Consider the following 16,726-nt stretch of genomic DNA (forward strand, 5'->3'; position numbering starts at 1 on the left):
GCTCGGCTGAGCTTACAGCTGGAAACCGAAAATATGCCGGCCGAGAGGCGTTCCTTGAGATCAAACAGCAAGTCGGATAGCTCTTCATCTGCTAACGGTGAAAAGGCACGCTCGGCTTCTCAAAACTCAAGCTCCAATAAAGACAAGGTCGCGCCCACCCGCGCGACTGCCAGTAAGACCAAAGGCACAAGAGCTGCTTCTTCCAACAACACTTCGAACTCCGGCATGGGTGAACAGCGGGATCAGCCACGCACCAACGGCTCGGAGCCGACGGAAAATGGTTTGAATGGCTCTGAGGATGTTGAGATGGGAGAGGATACGGCAGGTGCGCCTACATCCTCATTCAACGCCAATAAGGATCGGAAAGGTGACGAGAAGATGACTGTTGTAGTGCCCCCTACCAAGGGTTCGAGGTTATCCGGCGATAAAGGTCAGGACCAGGAAGGTGATGTCGCAATGGAAGGTGCGGAGGGCGATGAGTCCCAGAAGCCCGAGCCCGAGGTTGATCCTAGAGCCAAGGCCATCCAAGGTCGGTGTTCTTGTATATCTTCTATGTATACGGTTCCATGGGAGCCTGCTAACGACCTCGCCTTCCGTTTAGACATCAAGACCAACTTTACCCTTCTCGAGCGAGCCGTCGCCCATTTCGACCCCAGATTTACCCTCCGTGTCTTGCGGTCGATATCCTCGATGCGCAAGCATATTACATCTGATGTGCTGGCAGAAGTCCTTGTCGAGAGCTATCCCCCATCGAGTCCGACTGCAATCTTCTTACTTGAAGCTATCGGTGAAGCCGGTGCTTTTGAGAACGCGGTTGCTAGTTCCAAGATGGATGTCGAATCGGAGAAGACCAAGTCGAATTCCAAAGAGATTTTGCCAGAGATCGATACTTATCTGTCTATACTCGTTCAGATCTACCTTTACGACAACAAGGAGATTCAGCGAGGTGCGAAGTTTTCAACGAGCTTAATCGAGCGTCTGCGGACCATCAACCGCCGCACTCTCGATTCCCTCGCAGCTCGCGTATATTTTTATTACTCCCTCTTCTTTGAGCAGATTGCTCCTCTCCCCCCGTCTCCTGCAGCCACGGTTACCACGATTCGCCAGCCATTGCTTGCAGCTCTCAGGACGGCCGTGCTTCGCAAGGATGTTGACACCCAAGCTACCGTTATGACATTGCTCCTGCGCAACTACCTGTCCACGTCCCATATCTCACAAGCAGATCTACTCATCTCGCACAACCATTTCCCGCAGTCCGCATCGAACAATCAAATTGCCCGGTACTTGTACTACCTGGGCCGTATCCGTGCTATCCAATTACAGTACACTGATGCTCACGGACACTTGATCGGCGCTACTCGAAAGTCACCCTCCAGCCACAGTGCGCGTGGGTTCTACCAGGCCTCTCATAAGTTGCTCGTGGTGGTGGAGCTTCTTATGGGAGACATCCCCGACCGTGCGATCTTCCGTCAGCCTGCTCTGGAACGTGCCATGCACCCTTACTTCTTGCTTGTCCAAGCCGTAAGTGTAGGTGACCTGGATGGCTTTTTGAGCATCGTAAATACGCACAGTACGACATTCCGCAAGGATGGCACGTACACCCTCATTCTGCGCTTGAGGCAAAATGTTATCAAGACCGGAATCCGGATGATGTCGTTATCTTATTCTCGAATCTCGCTACGGGACATTTGCCTCCGCCTGGGTCTGGATAGTGAGGAATCAGCAGAGTACATCGTCGCTAAGGCGATCCGGGACGGTGTGATCGAGGCGACTCTGGACCATGAGCGAGGATTTATGAAGAGTAAGGAAGTTGGAGATATCTATGCGACTAGGGAACCTGGCGAGGCATTCCACGAGCGCATCAGAGCTTGCCTGAGTCTCCACGACGAGAGCGTCAAGGTTAGTTTTACCCTGGCTCATTCCTCTGTATCTGTCCTTGTACAGTGGACTAGGTAGAGCAGTTACTCACATTATGTACTTATAGGCTATGAGATTTCCCATGAACCAGCACCGCCTGGAACTGAAGAGTGCACAGGAGGCCCGGGAACGCGAACGGGAGCTGGCCAAGGAGATACAGGATGGTGATATGGATGATGAGGATGCTGGCGCCGATTTCGACGCCATCTAATGCTTACGAAAATATCACACGGCGACGTATAATCCTGCCATGTGTTGGGACTGGGCCAGATGGCCCGGGGGTGGGTTTCAAGTATTGTGTTTTATCTGCAAATCTGTTGTTTCGGGTGCGTAGGAGGGGAATATGCAGGATTGAGCTTTGCCGGCGTGATGTTCCCTGTCTCCTATATCCTTACCAAACCATTTCCTTTGTGCAATAGGGCGCGATCATCTTGTAGCTGTTCTCCGATCAACTCGTCCATATTGGTCTTGGGGGGCATGTGGGCCTAGAGATCTTGGTAATTCCCGTTAATATTTTAGACTAAGATTTTCTCTGGCTTCTTTTAATTTGTCGCCTAACTCTCTATCTTTTCTTTTGCTCCGTTGGTACAGAGTGGACTTGTCTGTCATGATGATGGAGATGCGGATGTGAAGGCCGCTGTATCTGCTTTCAGCGATCCGTTCCGGCCCGAGCCAAACTCCGTCGGCAGCAGCTCTCAACTGAAATCTTTGGCCGGCTGATATTTGCGGACTTCCTTAACTACGCAGCCTCTCACCCCAACAAGCTGCGCCCTCCTTCGACCTACGCTCTTTCCAGCTTCCATTCCCCATTTGTATTATAGTTATTATTTTTTCCTACTCTATATTTAATTTACTGCTGTCAATTAGCGTCTGTTGAGCATGAAGGCTCGAGCGGTCCCGGCCTCTGGTCTCGTCCTTCCATCACGAGTCACGCCTTCGACATCAATATGCTGGCAATGCCTCCGCAATGACCTTATTTCGATCCAAATAAATACGCAGACGCGAGCATATCATCCTACCCGCCGGAAATCTGCTTCTCCGTTTGGCGCCGCCGTCACTGCCGCCCAGACTCTCTTCAAAGGGCTTCCAAAAGCTCCTCCAGGGATTTCAGTGGATCCCTTGAGGATTGTGGGCAAGGAGCTCAAATTTTTGACGAAGAACATTCGCCAATTGCTGGGATCAGGCCACCCTACGCTGGATAAGGTGGCCAAATATTACACCAAGAGCGAGGGCAAGCACATGCGTCCGCTTTTGGTGTTGCTTATGTCCCAAGCAACTGCGCTGACTCCTCGGCACGGTCGATGGAGCTCTACACCGTCCTATACTGTGAACGATCCTATCAGCTCCCCGTCCGTCCTTGCGGATACCAACCCTGATTTAAACCCACTTGTATCCGCTTCCGTGGAAGGCAAATACGACTTCTCTGGCGACGAAAATATCCTGCCCACTCAACGACGACTCGCCGAAATCACAGAACTCATTCATACCGCATCGTTATTGCACGATGATGTCATCGATAATGCTGTTACTCGCCGGTCATCCAGCTCCGCTAATCTGCAATTCGGAAACAAGATGGCCGTGCTAGCGGGTGACTTTCTGTTGGGGCGTGCATCCGTTGCTCTGGCACGTCTGAGGGACCCTGAAGTCACCGAGCTTCTGGCAACCGTCATTGCTAATTTAGTGGAGGGGGAGTTTATGCAACTGAAGAATACCGCCTCTGACGAAAAGAATCCTGTCTTTACGGATGAGACCATCTCTTACTACCTGCAGAAAACATATCTTAAGACAGCCAGCTTGATAAGTAAATCGTGCCGTGCGGCTGCGCTGCTTGGTGATAGCACCCCTCAGGTCGTCGAAGCTGCGTATGCCTATGGGCGCAACCTGGGACTGGCGTTTCAGCTAGTGGATGACATGCTGGACTACACCGTTAGTGATGCTGAGTTGGGCAAGCCATCGGGAGCGGACTTGGAGCTGGGTCTGGCGACTGCCCCGCTTCTGTTCGCTTGGAAGCAGAACCCTGAGCTGGGACCGCTAGTTGGCCGGAAGTTCAGTCAGGAAGGCGATGTTCAACGGGTATGTGTTCTGGAATCTAATGTGAAGTATTGGACGTATGTGACTGACGATGATTGACCTATAGGCCCGTGACCTTGTTTATCAAAGTAACGGTGTCGAAAAGACTCGTGATTTAGCTCAGGAGTATGCTGATAAGGCCAAGGCCGCTATTAGCAGCTTCCCGGACAGCGACGCCAAAGATGGCCTCCTTCAAATGTGTGAGAAGACGATGAATCGGAGGAAGTAGGCGCCTGACATCGCGGTGGGTTGGATGCCTAGGTATCGTTGCGCCAACCGTAGCCATATACCGGGCTGGACTTTCTATATCGGCGTCCCTGTTGATGTCCTTTGTATCACTACAGTTGTTTTTGTACCATTGACTATTTGTGTCTCTTTTCTTCATACTTGACGCGTCTGTTGGATTCAATGACAGTACGCAAGTGTCATAGATGTCTGGGAGAGGGCCCATTGTTTTTAAGATGAATGAAATGTAAATATATCTAGATATAGAAGCGGATTGTTCCTCCAAATGTCATATAACTCAACTTAGGGTCGTAGTAAGATGTGGGTAAAACTGACCCATAAGGTCATCTGACTGAGCGTGATACCACGTTGATACATCAGGGTTGCAGTTAGGAAGTTTCAAAAATATTACTTGGTCGTACTATCGGCGTTAATGCTACCTGCTAGGTACACTACTGCCACACTCTGAAGTACATACAAACAATACAAATCGTGTACTGTCAGTACCGCAGTCATGTGCTAGTTGAAAGGAACAAAGATGCAGACAACTTCTTGGACAGTAGTACTAGTATAAGGCAAGAACGGTTGCATGCAAGTGGAGCGAGACAAACGACATCGGCGGGGCAACTTTGTTCCAGGGATCCACCCGCACTTCGTCATAGGATCGGCCGCCTTGTAACTGTAATGTGGTGAGGTAAGGGGATGGTATTGGTTGATTTCCATACGAGTGAGGTACTGTCCGCTTTACCTCTGCTCTCACACTCTCTTCTTACCTTTTTCTCATATCGTGTCCTTTCCCATACAGCGTCTCCCTTTCGTCTCTCTCTCTTTACCATATACCTTTTTACCAGTTCTACTGGTCAAGGCTTGGTCTGGTTCGGTGCCTCCACAGCTTCTCCGTTGCCGTCATATCCTCATGATGGACCTTTCGATGTTGCTATTTTGATTGACCGGCTCCTAATGGGTTCCCTCGGCAGCTTCCTCTTTGTATACATCCTCGGCGGACTGACTTTCATTCCACTGGTCCTGTCGTTAGTCCTTCTGCATGCTTATTTTACCCTCCCGTCGCCTCCGCCAGTCGAGCACAGATGCGAACTGGCCAAGGATCCTCTGCGGCGCCCCGGGGACGACCAATACAGCCTGAAATCCGGCACGGATGAGCTAGCAGAAAAGTTCCATCGTACGCACGAGTCGGATGTTGCGGCTGGCTATTTTGCCGTATGTCGCGAATATGTGCCCGGTGGAGTCAATGGAAAACCACCCGAGAGAACCACGCCGGCGGGCGAGGTGATCGCCGCGGAGAGCCCAAGCGTCTACCAGACGATGTATAGAAGCTTGTTTGATCGGAAGCAAACGCCAACGATTGAGCCAGCCAAGAATAATGGGAAAAGCGGCAAGAGGGCACGCAATGTATTTTATATTGTCTTGCGGTAATTATCCCTTTCCTCGCCTCTAGGTCCTTTGCGGGTGCTGATCATCATTGTACGGAGCATAGACATGGCCATTTGATGCTTTACGATGATGCTAACCAGGTTGAGGTGCGATATGTTATCTCCCTCGCGCACCATGACGTAAATATCTGTGGTGGTGAAGGGGAAATCCAGGAAGGCGAGCTGTGGCTGAAGAGAAATGCTATCTGTCTTTCACGACGACTGGAGTCTCTCGCAGATTTAGGGGGACCAACGCCCCCATTCTTTCTTTTCTCGGAAAATCTGTCCGAAAAGGAAGACTTCTATTTTGCTATGCTCCAGAACCAATCCAGGATGCGGAACTCGCCCGACGCCCCTCCCAAGCATCAGCCTTTCGATGTTAAGCATATCGTCACCCTTGTTCAACGATTGCATTCATCCGAAGAACAGCTGCAGACGCGGTGGATCAATGCGGTCCTTGGGAGGTTGTTTCTTGCCATGTATAGAACGCCGGAGATGGAGGAATTTATCCGAAAAAAGATCACCAAGAAAATCTCTCGGGTTAACAAGCCGAACTTCATCAGTAAAATTGGCCTACAAAGGATTGATATGGGCGAAGGGGCACCATTTATCATCAACCCAAGGCTCAAAGATCTAACTGTTGACGGGAATTGCTGTGTAGAGACAGACGTTCAGTATACTGGCAACTTTCGAGTGGAGATTTCGGCCACAGTGCGCATTGACCTTGGACCTCGTTTCAAGGCTAGGGAAGTAGACATTGTTCTTGCTGTGGTGTTGAAAAAACTCCATGGCCATCTGTTGATACGGTTCAAGCCTCCTCCGAGCAATCGAGCCTGGATCTCCTTCGAAACGATGCCAAGCATGGACATGGATATTCAACCCATTGTCAGTTCAAAGCAAATCACATACGGTATTATTCTACGCACTATTGAAAGTCGGATAAGAGAGGTTGTCGCAGAAAGCGTGGTTCAGCCATTTTGGGATGATATCCCCTTCTTAGACACCGCCACCCAGCGTTTCCGTGGAGGAATCTGGCAACGAGAAATCCCGACGCCGGATACGAAGGTCGACATACCAGACGAAAGTGGTGCTCAACCCCAGACAACAGGAGCGGAGAAAGGAGATTTTGTTGATATGCTAAAAACGAAAGACGAACGTACAATGAGCGCGCCTGTGCTTTCTGAGTCTATACCTATCACGATGAAATCACGCAAGGGCTCAAAAGGAGAGCTCGAAAGGAATAACTCAAGCGCGTCATACACTGCTAGTGAGAAATTCGGCAGCTCACCACCGCGGGCCATTCGATCCCAGACGTTCTCCAACGCTGCTGACCCCGTGCTTACAGCAGATAATGCAAAGATCGACAAAGTCGTGTATGACGGCAAAGACGCGGAAAAGAGCAGTGCTGCTAGTGCCATGATTGAAATATCAAACCGCTCTCCACCCGGGTCACCGAACAGATCACCCAGTGGCTCGCCGCCTACCGACAGTCATATGCCCCATGACAATGCGTCTCAGAGCCGAGATCCATCCATAGTAGATTCTATTGAGAGTGTTGGGGAATTTAGCACCGACTCTTCTGTTCATCCTTCTGCTGTTCATAAAACGAGTAGTTCGTCTCTTCGAAGTATGGCTGCCAGTTCCACCGCCTCACTGAATGGCAACAAACCCAGACGAAGCACACTCGAAACTCTGGCACGCTCAGTGACTTCTTCCACTACTGCGGAAAAGTCTCAGGTCTCTCTCTCATTGGGCACAGCAACTTCTGTTGCGAAGAGATGGGGCTGGAATATGTTCGGAAAGGGGGAGCATACCGTTACTCACGAGTCGTCCCGACCTGCAGGTACACCAGAGGAGCCGATAGGCCGAGGACATCCTCTTCCGCCCCCAGGAACCCCATTGCCACGCCCCGAATCGTTTGCTTTCAAGAGGAACACTGTTCCTGTAACCAAACGGAAACCTGTCCCGCATAATGCGTCTCCTGAGCTGCAGCCCAAAGGAGACGACAAGAGGCGTGTCTCAAAACCACCTCTGCCCAGAAGAAAGCCTATCTTCAGCTCAGGGGACTCGGAGAATCTTCCGGATGAGCTACTGGTTGTCGAAGCCCCTTACGACTCAGGCCCAAGTAGTCCGGTCGTTGATGTCGCCCCGGACAAAGCTTTGCCGGGGCCCAGTACACAGCGGGACTCACCCCCGTCCAATGTGGTTACGAAAAGGTCTAGTGATCTTTGGGAGAAAGCAAATGGACATGACCGATCCTCCCTGGTCGAGGGCACCGAGGCTGACAAACACGGAATGGCAATCTTATCAGCAACCGACGGCATTATTCCGTGAAGGGCGATGTGATTATAACTGGACGCTGTCCGGCATTGATGCGGACGGTTTCAACTTATGATGATCAATTTCCTTGCCCAACTTGCTAGTGTGGGTCCTATGCTCTTTTTTTTTCTCTTTCGCTTCCTCTTCTTCTTCGCGTTGCGACATGGCCGTTTATCCTATGTATACCCTCTGGCCAGTTATATGATCTGATCGGCATTATCAGATGGTGTTCAAGGAGCGATGATCAACTTGCGATTCTATCATAGTCCGGTGTTAACTTAGAGTGATGGTCCTGGGGATGGACATATGGGTGAATACATGGCTGTCTTGCACCTCTATTTTTTTCACTCCCTTTTCCTGATTAAAAAAAAGGGCTGCCTAGAGCAATATGCTAGGCATTGAAGTAGATCCTGTAGTGGCAAAGGGCGAGCGTCGTAGGATACTGCAAGTGTATCTATATATACGTCCAATCAGAGGGGGAGGGAACTCAGGAGGTGACGAAGCCGCGCCAAGACACGCGATGAACTGCAGGCGTCAGCTTTCCCGCCAAACGTCATTTATGCTCCTCGACAGATGCTTTTAAACCCTCCTCTACACTCCGTGTTATTATCATCCACCTCCTTCTCTTTTGTAATTCCACTGGCCTTTCAATCGCCCTTCGTTGTCGGTCCACGCAAGTTTCCCCCGCCCCCTCAGAGCACAATCGAATTGCGCTGTTCGGACTCGGGCCCACCGGCTCCCGCCGCACCTAGTTGTCCGCTCCCCTGATCCCCCGACAATCGACAGGTCTGCAGCTCGTCACAATGAGTCGGTAGGTGTTTTGGGACGCTTGGCAACGGGACTTGCAGCTCTACGATAACTAACTGATCTGAATCGCTAGCACGGAGGCAGATTTGGCGATTAACATTCGCAAAGCTACCAGCATCGGTAAGTTCATGCCCAAAGTATCTCTCCCACTTTGGTCCCTGGTTCCTGTGACTGACCTGAGCGCTATAACAGAGGAGACCGCTCCGAAACGTATGGATTGCCCTCCCTTATCGTCCTGTCTCTATTCAGTTTTATCCGCGCGCTCATGCTGTCACCTTACCTCCACTGATCCGTTCCACTAGGGAAACATGTCCGGAGCTGCATTGTGTATACATGGGACCACAAATCCTCTGCCGCCTTCTGGGCTGGCATGAAAGTGTATGTTTCTCAGTCACGACTTTGTACTTTATATCACCCCTGACCGCTCTCGATGCATCCAGTCAACCGGTCCTTGCAGACGAGGTACAGACGTTCAAAGCCCTCATAACGATACATAAGGTTCTGCAAGAGGGACATCCCATCGTGATTCGGGAGGCGCAGCAGCACGCCAATTGGATCGACAGTTTGATGCGCGGTGTAGGAGGCGATGGCATTCGCGGTACGCAAAGCTTGCAGGTTGTACGACGCACTCGAATTGGTTGATGTTGACAAGGAGCATAGGCTATGGTCCTCTTATCCGAGAATATGTTTTCTTCCTGGAGTCCAAGTTGGCGTTTCATCGGAATCATCCCGAATTTAACGGTATTTGACGGAACGAATTTCGAGTCATCCAGTCCATGACTAAGTCTTTGGCAGGTCTGTTTGAATATGAGGAGTACATCAGTCTAAAGACGATCAATGATCCGAATGAAGGGTAAGCACGCCCAATAACTCTCAATCCTACTCTCGCTGACTGTAATCTAGTTACGAAACTATCTCGGACCTCATGACTTTGCAAGACCAAATAGATGCGTTCCAGAAATTGATCTTTTCGCATTTCCAATCAGGTACAAATAACGAGTGTCGGATTTCTGCACTAGTGCCGCTGGTGCAGGAGAGCTACGGCATTTATAAATTCATTACCAGCATGCTGAGAGCTATGCATACGAGTAGGCGTTACCTTCCCTCTTTCTGTCTAGGTAAGCTGACTTTGGCATAGCCACTGGTGACGCCGAGGCCCTGGAACCTCTCCGTGGTCGTTATGACGCTCAGCACTTCCGACTTGTGCGGTTCTACTACGAGTGCTCGAACTTGCGCTATCTGACCAGCCTTATCACTATTCCTAAGCTTCCTCAAAACCCACCCAACCTGCTTGCCGACGATGATGAACGCCCCGCTTTACCCAGGCGACCGGCAAAAGAAGTCGAGCAGGAGCCCACTCCGCCGCCAAAGGCCGCACCCGCTGATCCCGAACCCATTAACGACTTTTGGACTACAGAAGCCAAGCGCCAGCAAGAGGAATTTGAAGCGGAGCAGCGGCGCCTGCAGCAGCAATGGGAGGAACAGCAGCGGCAGCAGATTCTCGCGCAACAGCAAGCCCAACACGATTTTGAGGAACAGCAACGTCTGCAGGCGGAGCAGCAACGGCTTGCGCAGGAGCAACTTCTACGCGACCAGTACCAAACACAGACTCAGGGTCGGCTGGCCGAGCTCGAGCAAGAGAACTTGAACGCGCGGGCCCAGTACGAACGGGATCAGCTTATGCTGCAGCAATACGATCGTCGTGTGAAAGACCTGGAAGAGCAGATGAACCAATTGACCTCGAACTTGAATATGCAAAGTGCCTCGAAAGATGAGCAAATTCGATCTCTCCAGGAGCAAGTCAACACATGGCGGTCCAAGTATGAGGCGCTGGCGAAGCTTTACTCTCAGCTCCGACAGGAGCACCTGGACCTCTTGCAGACAACCAAGAGCCTGAAGTTAAAGGCGGCGTCCGCACAGGAGGCGATCGAACGGCGCGAGAAGCTCGAAAGAGAGCTCAAAACGAAGAATTTAGAGCTAGCGGATATGATCCGGGAGCGGGACCGTGCGCTACACGACCGGGATCGCTTGACGGGAAATAACAAGGAAGAGCTGGAGAAGGTTAAGAGAGAGCTGCGCCTTGCAATCGAGCGGGCAGAGAATGCCGAACGCCAGAAAGGCACCGAGATCTCTACCCTGTTGTCCAAGTACAACCGGGAGATGGCCGATTTGGAAGAAGCCCTCAGAGTAAGTCTTGTCGCAGGGTAAGAAACAGAATTCCAGGCATTGACCAGAGATAGAACAAGAACCGTGCTCTCGAAGATGTCTCTTCTCGGAATGCAGACCGCCAGGGTGACCATGATGCTATGCTCCGCGAGAAGGATGAGGAGATCGAGGTCTACAAGTCCGGAATGGAACAAGCTCTTATGGAACTGGAGGAACTGAAAATGGTATGTACTTGAATGGGTAAATAGCGGGGACAGGAGGATGCGAGCTAACTGTTACCAGAACCAAGGCGATGTCGACAATGCGCTGGATTCGCAGATTGACACCGTTTTGCACAGCACCGTTGCCAAGATCAACGACATCATCGACTCTGTGCTCCAAGCTGGTGTGCAGCGGGTGGATGACGCCCTGTACGAGCTCGATTCCAGTATGCAAGCCGGTAACCAGAATGCGTCCCCACCATACGTGCTGTCTCAGATCGAGAAGGCCTCTGCATCCGCCACCGAGTTCTCTACAGCGTTCAACAACTTTATCGCCGACGGCCCGAATAGTACCCACGCAGAGATTATTCGGACGGTTTCTATCTTCTCCGGCTCGGTTGCCGATGTCCTTAGTAACACAAAGGGATTGACACGGTTCGCCAATGACGACAAGAGCGCAGACCAATTGATCAATGCTGCCCGCAAGTCCGCACAGGCCACGGTGCGGTTCTTCCGTGGACTCCAGTCTTTCCGGCTCGAGGGGTTGGAGGCTGATCACAAGACCGATGTGGTTATTAACAATAACCTTGAGGTGCAAAGAGACCTTCAGTCACTATCGAAACTTGCCGAAACTTTTGCGCCTAAGAGTACCAAGATCAGTACTAATGGCGACCTGGGCGACCTCGTAGATCAGGAACTGACTAAGGCGGCCGACGCTATCGACGCCGCGGCCGCTCGATTGGCCAAGCTCAAGAAAAAGCCCCGTGATGGCTTCTCGACATACGAGTTACGTATCAACGACGTGATTGTGGAGGCAGCTATTGCAGTTACTAATGCAATTGCGGAGCTGATTAAGGCCGCCACCGAGTCCCAGCAGGAGATTGTTCGCGAAGGCCGGGGTAGCTCATCGAAGACGGCGTTCTACAAGAAGAATAACCGCTGGACAGAGGGACTAATCTCCGCCGCCAAGGCTGTTGCTACCTCCACCAACACTCTTATCGAGACGGCCGACGGGGTCATTTCTGGTCGTAACTCGCCGGAACAACTGATCGTGGCCAGTAACGACGTGGCCGCTAGTACGGCACAGCTGGTGGCGGCCAGTCGCGTCAAAGCGTCGTTCATGAGCAAGACCCAAGATCGCTTAGAGGCAGCCAGTAAAGCTGTTGGCGCGGCATGTCGGGCTCTGGTCCGCCAGGTACAGGAAATCATTGCCGAGCGGAACCAGGATGGTTCGGAGAAGGTTGACTACGCCAAGCTTAGCTCGCACGAATTCAAGGTGCGCGAAATGGAGCAACAGGTACGTCTTGCTTTCCCCCCTCTCTCTAACCCTCCGCCGGGGGACCAATTCTCTACCTTCCTCCACGGATCGGTGTGGATGCTGACGGGTGTTGATTACAGGTTGAGATTCTCCAACTGGAGAATAGCCTTGCCCAGGCGCGGCAACGTCTGGGAGAGATGCGCAAGATCTCGTACCAGGAGGACTGAATGACAGGATATCCGAGGGGTTTGCCCCGCGTTGGACAAAGATGTCAAGCGGATATGGTGTGCTAGTGAGGCTACACAGATTCAAGAGTGGGGATGTATGTTGTGCGTGGCTGTCGCAGACGAAGCTTATCCTTTGTTGGGAGGCACGGGGTTGCACCGTTCCGTACCCCCTTGACCCCCTTTGTCTTAATCCTTTTTTTATAATTTTTACCCATTCTCCTTCGTTGTAGGCCATTTTTCTTGTGTCGGTTTTGGATAGTATATACCAGTAGAAGCAATCCACTTGAAGTTTCCTTTCCCCGCCCTACACCTTCCCTTGTAGGAAAAAGCGTAGCACATGGACCCCGACAAGAAAGAAATGCAAACGCCGCCACGGGATGACACCCAAGGAACACCAGTTCATGGCTGACTGATATGGTTTCATTCGAGGAAAGTCATCTTGGCAAATTGAGCCGGGGTCAAAACAACCGATCCGATTTCTTTGTTTCCGTTGTCTCCTCCATGGAACAAACTTCAACAGGAAGAAGCAAACGACAAATGACGTCCACCCGACGCTTCGGCTGCGGGTTCCGCCCACGGCCTAGTGGAAAACCTTAAGTTGGTTCTTTTTTTAAATTTGGATTTCTTTGTGTTGCACCATCTGTCCGTGCCTTCCGATTCGATCCCTTGGTGTTGTCTACAATCTAGACCGAATGGGGACCTTTTCTTCATTGTATGCTACCCAAATTCTACTCCTCGCTTCGGGGCTTTCTCTTTCTCTTTTATTTTTTTGTCTGAAGTGTACATATATCTGGTTCAGTGATCTAGTGATCTAAATACATGCAATTGGCCCGATCCGAAGCGAGCACCAAGTAAGCCGGTCAACGGCGTTTGCTGGGTGAAACCCTAATCAACCCCCGAACAAGCAAATTCCGGTGTTCGTTTCCCCGGACGTTCGCTAGGAACTTAATGAACAACGTAATGTAAAGAAACAGAAACAGAAAGCAGAATAAGAAAAGAAGAATTCAGAAATCAGTGGTAAAATACAATCTGTGAAGGAGTAAATTACAAGAAAAATGTTCAATGCAGGGGAAAACGGAGCAGTCAAGGAAAGTCGTGTCTGGTATCAAATCAAGATCATGCAAGGATATCAATCGTGGACTGGATATGTACGAACCGGGAAAGAGAAAGAAAATGAACAAAGACCTATGGGAGAGCAGTAAAAAAAAGCGTCGCCCATGAATGAAGGAACCGGAGGATGCGTCGAATGCTTGTCGCATTGCGGCTTTCTTCGCCACTACAACAAAGACCGCACCCACCTTCAATAGCATCGGTTCCTTGGACAGCTCTGGCTGATTGTAAGCGCCGTCGATGTGGAGGCTAAAGCAAATGCTGAATTTTAGGCCAAGGGTTCAGACCGTTTTGTCGTATTCGGGATGAGCTTAGGGACGTCTTCCTCGGTATGATAGTTAACGCATAGCTTAACAAGAGGAACGGTGAGTTTTTGGAATGCTTAATCGGATAATGTGGACATATTTGGAGCGTTTATTTCTTTTGTATTCGTATTGTTAGCATGCCTCTCAAATGTATTTTTCAGGAACTCCTACATTTCAGTCTCTCCAATAACGAGATGCAAGCTTTCATTGCATTATACGAGACGCGATTCTTCTCCAACCAGTTCCCTAATAGATGGTTAGAGGCTTAACAACAGCAATATCCGGGTGCTTACAAAAATTGTATGCATCCTCCACATTACAATCTGTAGCTTGTACCAGAGCTCGTTTTTCTGCGTCATTTAGGCGGAGGCGCGTCTCTATCGCTTCATAGCAGAGCTTCTGAATATGAACACGGTAGCCGTTGCCACGGGGGTCTGGTCTCCAGAAGTTGATATTTTCAACGACAGTCTTACTAGGAAAGTCAGCAATCACTGAATATACAAGAGAACTTAGACCTTACGTCATATAATATTCTTGTAGACCAGCCCGGAAAATGTAGTGGTAACCATAGTCCTCGGTGCACCGAATGAGGTCTTCATTTGCTTTTTTCTCCATAGAAAGAAGGTCCTCGTGAAGCTGGAATCGCTTTTCGCCAGGAAGGGAATTCTCTACCGCAGGATCCAGGATGCTAACGAGCTCGATAGGATGGCCTTCGAAGTCTGCTATCGTCGGGGCAATGCGAAAATCAGTCATGAGTGCCTGCAAATATTTGCCATGACGATGGGTAAGGGCCTTTGTATGTTCAGATACCCCAATAACTCGATAACAAGGACTAATAAATACTTCTCCTTTCATCAGACCAGAAACCTGAGCCATGAGTCGACAAGCATTCTTGTGGGAGAGGAATGAGAGACCAATATACATGGCCTGCTCCCTCTGCTCTGGAGAGAGGCTTGCATCATGAGCTATTGCTCCAAGGAGTCTAAGTAGGACTTTGCAAAGAGTGCCCATGGTTGAATGAGATATGATTCGTGGTCCTGGATGCTTAGATGATGTGGGTGTTTCGTGATTTGGTGGGTAGCTTGTAAACAAGGATAAACTTTGAGAGACAGATAAATGAATGTGATGATGGGTTCCAAGAGTATAACTGAAGAAAGGTGAATGAGGTGTTGTGTTTCCCTGGGTGACTATGAAATTAGGCGAGCCCCTGTAAGCTGAGACAAACACAAAGTGACTTCAGCATTCACCACCCACGACTAAATAGACAAAGAAACATGCCAGCCTCCCACCCTGAGGTGGAACACAACCTAATTCGCCATGTCCTACCGGTCCTCTTGCTTTCTTTTTCATTAGAATTATCCCACCTGTTCACTGTCCTAAGATACCTCCCCTTGCACCAGCTACTGCTTACTCTAAATGCTATCCACAATAGTTTCTCAAGGAGATGATTTTGGATCTTAGCGTCCCCATCACATCTTGAATAACTTATCCTTCGTTTCAGAAATCAAGAATGACGACAGTACCCATCGCCATGAAGACGACCGCGGAGTCGACGGACAAGCTTACAGAGCTGCTTTGGCAGGATGCTTTGCGTCACCTGGAGTCCACAAATAATGAGGTGCTTTTGCCGATTAATGTCACGGACATGATCGGTCAAAGCAATGTCGACAAGATCAGGACTCGTCTCGGGTAAGAAGTGTTCTCGGATTTTCTAAGAATACAAGCTTACACTTGGTGCTAGGGCTCTTATCGGTGCTCCTGTGGTGGCTTTTGTCGATGAGACAATCAATGCTCTCCGTGTAATGCGCACGCCTGCGTTTTCGGGCTCTGTTGTATCCGTCGCATCTCATGACAGAATTTCGAACTTGGAGAGGGAAATCACCGAAACATCTGGTAGAACACATGGCAAATCCGCACTACCAGCGAAGTTCATCAAAGTCCCTCGGCCACCAAATGCATTCATCCTTTATCGTCAGCATCACCATCCCAGAATCAAGGAAGCATATCCCGATTTCACCAATAACGAGATATGTAAGGTTTTCTTTCCATCTCTACTCAACTTCAAACAAGCTAATGACATCAGCAATTATCCTTGGAAAACAATGGAAGGCCGAGTCCGAAGAGGTCAAAATGCAATTCCGCAATATGGCGGAAGAACTTAAGAAAAAGCATGCAGAAGACCATCCCGATTACCATTATACTCCCCGCAAGCCATCCGAAAAGAAGCGCCGAGCTTCGTCCCGCCAGTACCCTAAGCCGACCAAACGACAGAAGTCACCGGCCTTGACAAATGATACCTCTGATAGTTCCACGCCGTCGATGTACTCCGGCATGCAGTTGGATAACATGCCTATGGATGCATCTTTAGATAATTTGGGTGATATCGACATCGTGCTCAGCCCTGATGAGCTTCCTGGAGATTACGGGCTGCAATTCGACTCGGGGGCCTTCGATACTTTTCTCCAGCAAGTACAGAGCGACTGTGGCAAGACAGCCGCTACTTTGTTCCCACAGTTCAACTTCACAGAAAGACCTGTGGGAGAGTCTTTCGAATTTTCGGATTTGATTGCTGACTGCTACTGAAGAACCATATTATGACACATGATTTGAAATTTCTTCCTTCTATTACTTCCTTTACCCTTGATTCTCTTTTTTATCTCACTTTATTTTCTCTGTTTGCGCTTATGCTAAT

At 50.1% G+C, this 16,726-nt stretch overlaps 4 protein-coding genes across 4 annotated transcripts; all 4 read left to right on the forward strand.

Annotated features, from left to right (window-relative positions):
* Positions 1-33: 33 nt before the first annotated feature.
* Positions 34-4,216, forward strand: BDV37DRAFT_271773 (uncharacterized protein; the record flags this gene model as incomplete). The annotated part of the gene is made up of 4 exons (XM_032084765.1): positions 34-1,899; positions 1,985-2,081; positions 2,810-3,990; positions 4,055-4,216. The coding sequence occupies 4 exons, from the start codon at positions 34-36 to the stop codon at positions 4,214-4,216; spliced, it is 3,306 nt and encodes a 1,101-aa protein (XP_031941164.1).
* Positions 4,217-5,172: 956 nt separating this feature from the next.
* BDV37DRAFT_271774 (uncharacterized protein) lies at positions 5,173-7,976 on the forward strand (the record flags this gene model as incomplete). The annotated part of the gene is made up of 2 exons (XM_032084766.1): positions 5,173-5,642; positions 5,708-7,976. The coding sequence occupies 2 exons, from the start codon at positions 5,173-5,175 to the stop codon at positions 7,974-7,976; spliced, it is 2,739 nt and encodes a 912-aa protein (XP_031941165.1).
* A 678-nt stretch (positions 7,977-8,654) lies between these two features.
* BDV37DRAFT_124415 (putative cytoskeleton assembly control protein Sla2) lies at positions 8,655-12,723 on the forward strand. Its single transcript, XM_032078638.1, has 12 exons — positions 8,655-8,772; positions 8,842-8,888; positions 8,961-8,978; positions 9,071-9,146; positions 9,209-9,366; positions 9,429-9,509; positions 9,564-9,621; positions 9,672-9,856; positions 9,907-10,955; positions 11,009-11,158; positions 11,217-12,431; positions 12,533-12,723. Exons 1-12 carry the CDS (start codon positions 8,765-8,767, stop codon positions 12,617-12,619), a joined length of 3,132 nt encoding a protein of 1,043 aa, XP_031941166.1. The 5' UTR covers positions 8,655-8,764; the 3' UTR covers positions 12,620-12,723.
* Positions 12,724-14,808: 2,085 nt separating this feature from the next.
* BDV37DRAFT_294223 (HMG-box domain-containing protein) lies at positions 14,809-16,617 on the forward strand (the record flags this gene model as incomplete). The annotated part of the gene is made up of 4 exons (XM_032089589.1): positions 14,809-14,818; positions 15,555-15,723; positions 15,776-16,065; positions 16,118-16,617. 4 exons carry the CDS (start codon positions 14,809-14,811, stop codon positions 16,615-16,617), a joined length of 969 nt encoding a protein of 322 aa, XP_031941167.1.
* Positions 16,618-16,726: the final 109 nt, after the last annotated feature.

This window comes from Aspergillus pseudonomiae (assembly GCF_009193645.1).
Source record: "Aspergillus pseudonomiae strain CBS 119388 unplaced genomic scaffold BDV37scaffold_35, whole genome shotgun sequence".
In the NCBI taxonomy this organism is placed as follows: domain Eukaryota; kingdom Fungi; phylum Ascomycota; class Eurotiomycetes; order Eurotiales; family Aspergillaceae; genus Aspergillus; species Aspergillus pseudonomiae.